The sequence below is a fragment of the Cygnus atratus genome, chromosome 3 (genome assembly GCF_013377495.2).
Source record: "Cygnus atratus isolate AKBS03 ecotype Queensland, Australia chromosome 3, CAtr_DNAZoo_HiC_assembly, whole genome shotgun sequence".
In the NCBI taxonomy this organism is placed as follows: Eukaryota; Metazoa; Chordata; class Aves; order Anseriformes; family Anatidae; genus Cygnus; species Cygnus atratus.
This window is the reverse complement of record NC_066364.1, coordinates 38592272-38600201: the sequence shown is the minus strand read 5'-3', so window position 1 is coordinate 38600201 and position 7930 is coordinate 38592272. Positions and strand designations below refer to the sequence as shown.

Here is a 7930-nt window from a genome sequence, read left to right as displayed (position 1 = left end):
TGTCATTCAGACTGTCAGCTGCTGGGGACTGTCATTTAGGGACAGTTTGCCCCCAAATTAGAACAAGCCAGCTCCCATCCCGTTAGTGTGCAAATGGTATATTAATTAGCATAAATAACCAGGTAGCTGTGGCTTCTGGCTAATTCATATTCCACTTGAGAGAGATACCAAGCAGCATGTTGCATAAGAACCAAATTTGGTTCAGTACTTGCATGCAGTAGCTTACCCCATAGCTGGCAGTGCCTTGCTGTAAGAAGATATCATCCCTAATTTGCTCCTGTCCTAGCTTCAGCGCTCTGTCCTTCTCTCAGAGAAAATCCCCGCTGAAGTGAATGCAAGTTTTCCTGAATCAGGAGTGACAGTGTATTTGCCATTCATAGCCTAGGAGTTATGCAGTGTTGGTGTGGTAAAACAGTAAATAGGAAAGGGATAACATGGCTTTCATGTTCCCCTCAACATTTTTTTTTCTTGCTTGATGTTATTGAGTCTTAGAGTGCCATTTCTCAGGCTCTGTATTTCTTTCTCTGAGGCGTAGAAACCTTGCTCTGTCCTCGAAGCAGTATTGTTCCTCCTTATATGGGTTAAGGTAATTATTAACCATATAAATTTTCATTTTATAGGACAGTTCTGATTCCTGGAGGCCAACAGTTACTATAGTGGCTCCCATTTCTCTCACATGTTTTCAGCCGACTCCATATGAGTATAAATTATTCTGTTTCTCATGTGGCAGAATTTGTGGACCTCATTTGGCTGGAGTCTGAGTGTACTGGGTGCTATGCAGACATATTAGCAGATAAAAGACCTCTGAAGGACTTAAAAGCTTTATAATATGTGAGCAAGAAGAATGAATTTATGTATCTTTGCGTAATCAAAACTATGTTTCAATTATACCTACTTGTCCTTTAGCCTGTTCTTAATTAGCTGTAGATATCATAGAAGAAATGTATAAACATGGAGATCAAAATATTTTAAAATAGAAACTGGGAAGGTTTGATTGTGGATTTCCCTTGTTTTGATTTCTTTCCACATCAACATTTTCTGCAGTTATCAGTAGCATCACTGTATTGCTGATAATTACTTTCTGAGGAAGAACGTCAAATGTTCAGTGTTTCTATCCAGGCTATTAAAATTGCTCTATCATTCAGCCTGTTTTGAAAATTATAATAAATTCTGTCCTTTTATAAATGACTATAAAAACTTTCCAGCTCTCCCTCTCCCCCAGAACAGCAGGAGAAGCATTTTAAGGAGTCACCTTCTTGTTCCTCGTGTGAACTGGTGCTGTGGACCAGCTAGAAGTCCAGGGAAAGTGTAATTCTCCCTGTTGTCTGATGTGGGTTCGCAGCCTTTTGCATATTACCTCATTTAGATTTTATCCAAGGGGTCTTGATATTCTGATAGCACCCCAGCTTCTTGTTAGGCTGTGTATAACCACACAGCAGAGGGCAGCAGAAAGATGTGCCCCTGCCTTCACCAGTTCTTTCACTTTGAGGGTGAAGACTTACCAACTTGGGAGTGTCTTCAACACTCAGCTGATGTTTTACACCTCGTATGTTTGGACCCCGGTAAGGCAGGCTGGAATAGGCTAGATGAAGTTAAATCCAGGTCTCTGAAGACGCTAACCAACGTGCTTGTAAGAGCCACTCCATCTAGTGGCAGTCCCTTTGCACAGCTAGTCTGGCAGTGCCAGCCGACAGCGGCAGGCTAATGGGAGAAGTGGCACAGTCTAAAATGGTGTGCAGCTATGGGCTTGCTGTTTTTATCCTTTGGGAAAAAAGACACTCGATTTTTTTATGTATTTTTTTTAATCCTTATCCGTCGTCAAAATTCATTGCTTACTGCGAGTTGCTGCATGCACTCACATAAATACACTGAAAATGTTGAGTGCCGGCATCAGCGCAGGCTCTTACTCATCTCTAATCAATGTTTCTGTTCTTTTTAAAGCCATTTTAAAATGAGCAAAGTTGTAGAGCTCATTTAAGGAAGGGACCAAGCTGTGAGCTCGGGAGTCTCAAATCCTGTGTTAAGGAGCTCGCCAGGCAGGAGGGCTCGTCTTCTCCAGCTGCTGGTATCGAGGGACCTTGGCTGGGGAACGGAGCCCTCACCTGCAGCCTTCATCCAGAGAGGAGGAGGGATCGATGCAGAGGACCCTTGTCTGCCAGGGAGGCTGTAAGAAGCCGCAGAGGCTCCCAGGAGGGATGTTAGTGGGTCTCGGGCAGTGTTGGATTGTGTTGGATGGAAGCCACCTGGGAAGAGCAGTGCCTGCACAGGTGTCTGGCTGCACACGGGGACAGAAGAGCTCAGAGCCAAAACTCGTGTGGTGCTGATGCTTCCACCTCACCAAACAAAAAGATCAGCTTTTCGGTCGATTCTAAACCGTGCAGCGCCTCAGACTGTGACCTGGACACCCAGTGCCAAAAGCCCGGTCTTGTTTTCACTACGTGGCCGTGAAAAACCTCAGTGATTGCTTCACTGCATTTCAGTATTGTAGTTTACACTGGGACAAGCTCTATCTAAATTAAAATACAGCAAATTCCAGTAAAGTACAATTCCAGATCATGGGAATGGCTGTTTTACTGCAACTTTAATAAAAATCAACTGCTACTTGAATAGGTGCACGCACACATACTGCTAGAAATTTCCAATTATGATTTTCCCAGCAGCAAACAAAAACAAAATTAATGTCAGCTGCATCCCCCAAAGCCTAAACTACACCACTAATGAACTCCCAAGTACTCTCAAAGAAAACTCTTTACAGAGACAATAAGGTGGAAATTACTGTAATAATCTCAAAGTAAAAATACAGAGGAAAAAAAGTCATTGAAATTCAGAGTAAGGCTTGCCTCTCCTGATCCCATTAACCACGTTGTTAGCATAGCATATGCATGCATAGTGATATTGTCACATAACTCACTGACACCTTTAAAAGAGCACACGGGAATTCGTGTTCTTTCATTTGTATTTCAAACAAAGGTAGGGGTTGTAGCACGGCTGGCACCTTATTATGAGGATGTATATACTTAACGTGACTCCAGCGGGGACTAGCTACCTCATAACAATTTGTTTGTCTGTCTGGCAGAAGTGCTCAGTCACATACAATTTTTGAAGCTTTACTCAAACATAATCTTCTCAACATGGGGCTGTGGCTTTAATCATTAAAATGGTTGTCTTTCTTCTGACAGAAATAAACTGGAGTAACTGAGTACCACAGCCATCTTCACATGTTTATAAAACTGTTTTTTCAATAACAATTTACTCATCTCTAGTTTTAAACTGGTGGTGTAACCCTGAGTTTAAAGTTGCCAGATTTCACCAAAAGCAGACTTGTCAGCAGGGTCATTTTTACAACACGTAAAATCTGCAAGGTCTACCAGGAACAGCTGTAAGGCACCTTCTGGAAGAACAGTACCTTGCCTGCAATTAGATTATTGCAGTTCTTTTTTAATGTGCCCTTCAGTGACATTTCCCTCCCTCACTAATCAAACCCTCAAAATTTAATTCCTTAACGTATTTTAAGATTGTCTAATAATTCTTTTTTTACTTGCTAAGCAGTGGCGTCTGCAAAAGCTGACACAGCAAGTATCCGTGTTACGTATTTGACTGTCCTGTGCATCCTGGCTTTTCTGTAGTCCTCCTCATCTTCAGCACCAACATGGCAGTGTCTTCTGGAGGTTGGGGGTCATATGCTTCCTTTAATGCTCTATGTCCAGGCCTGCTGAATTAAATGGAAAATGTTGTATTAATGAGATATGGATGAAGTCTCAGGTATCTAGATACCCAGTGAAGGCACAGTATAAATATAAATCTCACCAGAATCTCAGCTTCTTTTGGAGGTGATCATGGCTTCTTCACTTTTTAAGTATTGGTATTGTTGTAGAGAGGAATCCTTTTCCTCTTTCTTTCAGTTTTTATGGAAAAGCTGTGGTACTTAGGGTGCGAGTCTCCTCTTTCAGAGTTGCAGTTCTCTGGATTTTGGCAGCTAACCTCTGGTGGCCTTTCTGGCCATTTATTGTCAGGTGTGTGAAGCGCAGAGATTAGGCCAGCACAAGCCTGTATATGGCATCGGGGATTTCTTGGGTGTCTCAGGCAATTTCCTCCATTCTAAAAGCATGAAAAAGATAGCTTTTGTTACTGCTGCTGACGCAGTCATCTAGATATCCCATAGCAGATACAGAATAGCTGTAGCACACCGAACCAGTGATTCCAGCTCTTTGCATTCAGGCCGCTCACTGCCACTCTCGCAGAAGGGGACCCTAAAGCAGATGTTCAATGCATATTCAAGGAGTGTTACATGGGCAAAGTTAAATAAAGGAGCACAGCATAAAAAGAGCGGTAAGACCTGTCTTACATGTTGATGCCTGTGTGATGCTCAGACACTGATGAGCGTGCTCTCCTGGGGTACCCTGACCAGGAATTACATCCTGACAAATCACCACCCATGAGCACAGGCTGGGCATGACAGGACTCAGAGACCAGTGGCTACCTGGGCACCTTCTGCTGGCTTCCCAGTTTCTGGGGGGACCAAATGTCCCCCCAGAAATTGAATTAAATGGAAAGTCTCCAGTGGGAAGAGCTACCTTTCAATTTTTCTCATGGGAGCAGTGGCTCCTGGTCCCTCTTGCCTGTAGGATTGGCTAGAGCTGCACCCTGACCCAAACTCTGCACCTTGTTTTTCTACGCAAGTGTCAACTCTCCTGATTGAGGCTTCTGACCCAAACCGAATGGGTCACTGCTACACACACTGATTTAGCAGCCCTCTTCATTTTTCCTGAAATTGTGGAGAGAACTGGGTAAATACTCCCCTCCCTCCTGTAGTCCAGGCATCCCAATTGCCTTGGTTTGCTTAGCAGAAGGAAGGAACTGAGTACTGAAACTATATCCAGGTCCCCATATTTATAGATGAAACACCTTGCTAATAAACTTGCACTAACAAATTCAGGATCTTAGTAGACCTCAGATTACTGGAACAGGTTAATATGAATATGCAAGGTGAAGTAGGAAACTTAGAATGCATGGTTCCTTCCCTGTTCTCTCTGTGTTGTCAGGTTTTCAAAGCCCTTGGTGCCTTTTGAAAGAAAAGCAATGAAGGTGATGATTCAGTTTAATGCTGTTCCTGCAGTTGCACTTGGTATTATCTAAATGAAGCAAGCCCAAGGAATATTAGTCTGCAAGGTACTTTGCAATCAGAAGCTAAGTTCAGATCTAGAGAAAAATATCTTTATGGTGGAGCGGCTTGGAACGTTTTGATGAGAAATGAAAATTACTTTTCTGTGGAATACTCAGTTCTCTGCACCTCCAATTTTTTTGCTCCACTGGTAAGGTAATTCCGTTTTAGTGAAATCCAGGTGATTTCTTTCTGGGTGCGCGACTCATTCTTACTTCAGCAGGTGGCAAAGGCTAGACCTGCAGTGAATACAAGAGAAAGGTTGATTTTGTTTGTCACAGTTCAACTAAGTTGTTTATGGAGTTTGTCTCCCTGTTTATCTTAACGAGGTTTGATCTTTTCCCCTTCTAGGACTTCCTCAGATGTGTTTTTCCCTCCTCCAAGTCTCTTTGAAACCAGCAAGACTGGGGTTATGAAGTCAATCCTAGATGGCCTCGCAGATACAACTTTCCGAACAATTACAACAGATCTCCTTTACGTGGGCTCCAACGATATCCAGTACGAAGACATGAAAGGCGACATGGCATCCAAGCTGGGATACTACCCCCAGAAGTTCCCCCTCTCCTCCTTCAGGGGTGATCCTTTCCAAGAAAAAATGACTGCGGGAGATGATCCCCTGCTGAGCATTATTCCCTCAGACCAGATCAATATCACAGAGTTTTACAACAAGTCCTTGTCCACGTTTAAGGATAATGAGGAGAACATACAGTGTGGGGAGAACTTCATGGATATGGAGTGCTTTATGATCCTGAACCCCAGCCAGCAGCTGGCCATCGCCGTTCTGTCGCTCACCCTGGGTACCTTCACGGTCCTCGAGAACCTCCTGGTCCTGTGTGTCATCCTCCACTCCCGAAGCCTCCGGTGTAGGCCCTCCTACCACTTCATCGGCAGCCTGGCTGTGGCCGACCTCCTGGGCAGCGTGATTTTTGTCTACAGTTTTGTTGATTTCCATGTTTTCCACCGGAAGGACAGCCCGAACGTCTTCTTGTTCAAACTGGGTGGAGTTACAGCCTCCTTCACCGCCTCCGTAGGTAGCCTTTTCCTCACGGCAATAGACCGGTACATCTCTATACACAGGCCACTCGCTTACAAAAGGATTGTTACCCGACCAAAGGCTGTCGTAGCGTTTTGTGTGATGTGGACCATCGCCATCGTAATAGCCGTTCTTCCCCTGCTCGGCTGGAACTGCAAAAAGCTCAACTCCGTGTGTTCAGACATATTCCCTCTCATCGACGAGACGTACCTGATGTTCTGGATCGGGGTCACCAGCGTCCTCTTGCTGTTCATTGTCTATGCCTACATGTACATACTGTGGAAGGCGCACAGCCACGCTGTTCGCATGATTCAGCGTGGCACGCAGAAAAGCATAATCATTCAGACTACGGAGGATGGTAAAGTACAGATCACTAGGCCTGATCAAACTCGTATGGACATCAGGTTAGCCAAAACCTTGGTCCTTATTCTAGTCGTTTTAATCATATGCTGGGGCCCTCTCCTCGCCATAATGGTGTACGATGTCTTTGGGAAAATGAACAAGCTCATCAAGACTGTCTTTGCCTTCTGTAGCATGCTCTGTCTGCTGAATTCGACAGTGAATCCCATCATCTACGCTCTGAGGAGCAAGGACTTACGACATGCCTTCCGCAGCATGTTCCCCACCTGCGAAGGGACTGCACAGCCTCTGGATAACAGCATGGAGTCTGACTGCCAGCACAAACACGCCAACAACACGGGGAACGTGCACAGGGCTGCCGAGAGCTGCATTAAGAGCACAGTTAAGATTGCCAAAGTGACCATGTCTGTCTCCACAGACACGACTGCTGAAGCATTGTAAGCCAGAGACTTCTCAGCATTGTGAGAAAAGGAGTTAGTTTAAAAAAAAAAATCAACAACAGAGAAAACCAAACCCATGGCTTAATGTGTTTGTACCCTCCTGTAATATTTTTCTTTTTGGTTTGTCCTTGTAAGCTAAGCAATGGTTGTGTTAAGAGCATTACCATCAGCCAGTTCTTCGAGTTTTACAATTAGGGATTCGAGCTAAATTTTCAAAAGTTGTTTTTGTTTTTCTCAAAAAGGGTTTACTGAATAATAGTGAGTTTCCTGAAAGAGCACAGAGAAAAATATCAAGCTAGCAAAAGTTCCTTAAGGGTGTGTGAAGAAAAATTGTGAAACCTAATTGAAAACTAATGCATCCTAAAACAGTACCATCAAATAAGAAAAAGCCTTGTAATCATGCTGTTCATTTCAATGTGAAATGTATTTCATGTCTGTAAGTAATAGGAGTTTTTGATTTTTTCCAAAAGCGGCAGTGCTGAGTTTTAGAGGTTTTGTAAAAATGTGTTGTCCCGTGAATTGTATGCTGTTTTATTATGTGTTATTGATATTTGTCCGATTAAACAAAGTGATAAGGTAGATTTACGTGGAAATAATGTGAAACGTGATATGTAAACCCCATTGAAAACACTTACTGTATTTGAAGAATTCCTATGAGCTATTTTGGAAATTTTACACTTTTAGTGGTCTTCTGTGGACTTAGAGGAAAGGCTTTGTGTTCTTCTACTAAAATTATTTCCCCACTACCTTTTACTTTCACATGCATATGAGAATAACAGCAACAAAGGAATAGAGGAGGAATATAAGAGAGGAATGCACTGGTTCAGACTTTTAAATACCACTGCGTTTATACAGGAGGACGTTTACTGTTGTACAGACTATCGCCCTTCCCATGGGCGTTGTGTGAATACGAACACTGAAAGCGAAGGTCCCGGA

The 7930-nt window shown here is 43.4% G+C and overlaps 1 protein-coding gene across 2 annotated transcripts; it reads left to right on the top strand.

Annotated features, from left to right (window-relative positions):
* The first annotated feature begins 434 nt into the window (after positions 1-434).
* Positions 435-6995, top strand: CNR1 (cannabinoid receptor 1). Of its 2 annotated transcripts, none has more exons than XM_035559535.2 (2): positions 435-586; positions 5513-6995. In XM_035559535.2, exon 2 carries the CDS (start codon positions 5574-5576, stop codon positions 6993-6995), a length of 1422 nt encoding a protein of 473 aa, XP_035415428.1. In that variant the 5' UTR covers positions 435-586; positions 5513-5573. The 2 variants fall into 2 exon arrangements, with proteins under 2 accessions (XP_035415428.1, XP_035415427.1); XM_035559534.1 differs by lacking the exon at positions 435-586 and having other exon boundaries at positions 5574-5639; positions 5715-6995.
* The last annotated feature ends 935 nt before the right edge of the window (positions 6996-7930 follow it).

Coding starts and splice junctions, on each gene's coding strand:
- CNR1 (XM_035559535.2), top strand. CDS start 5,574: ATGAAGTCAATCCTAGATGGCCTCGCAGATACAACTTTCCGAACAATT.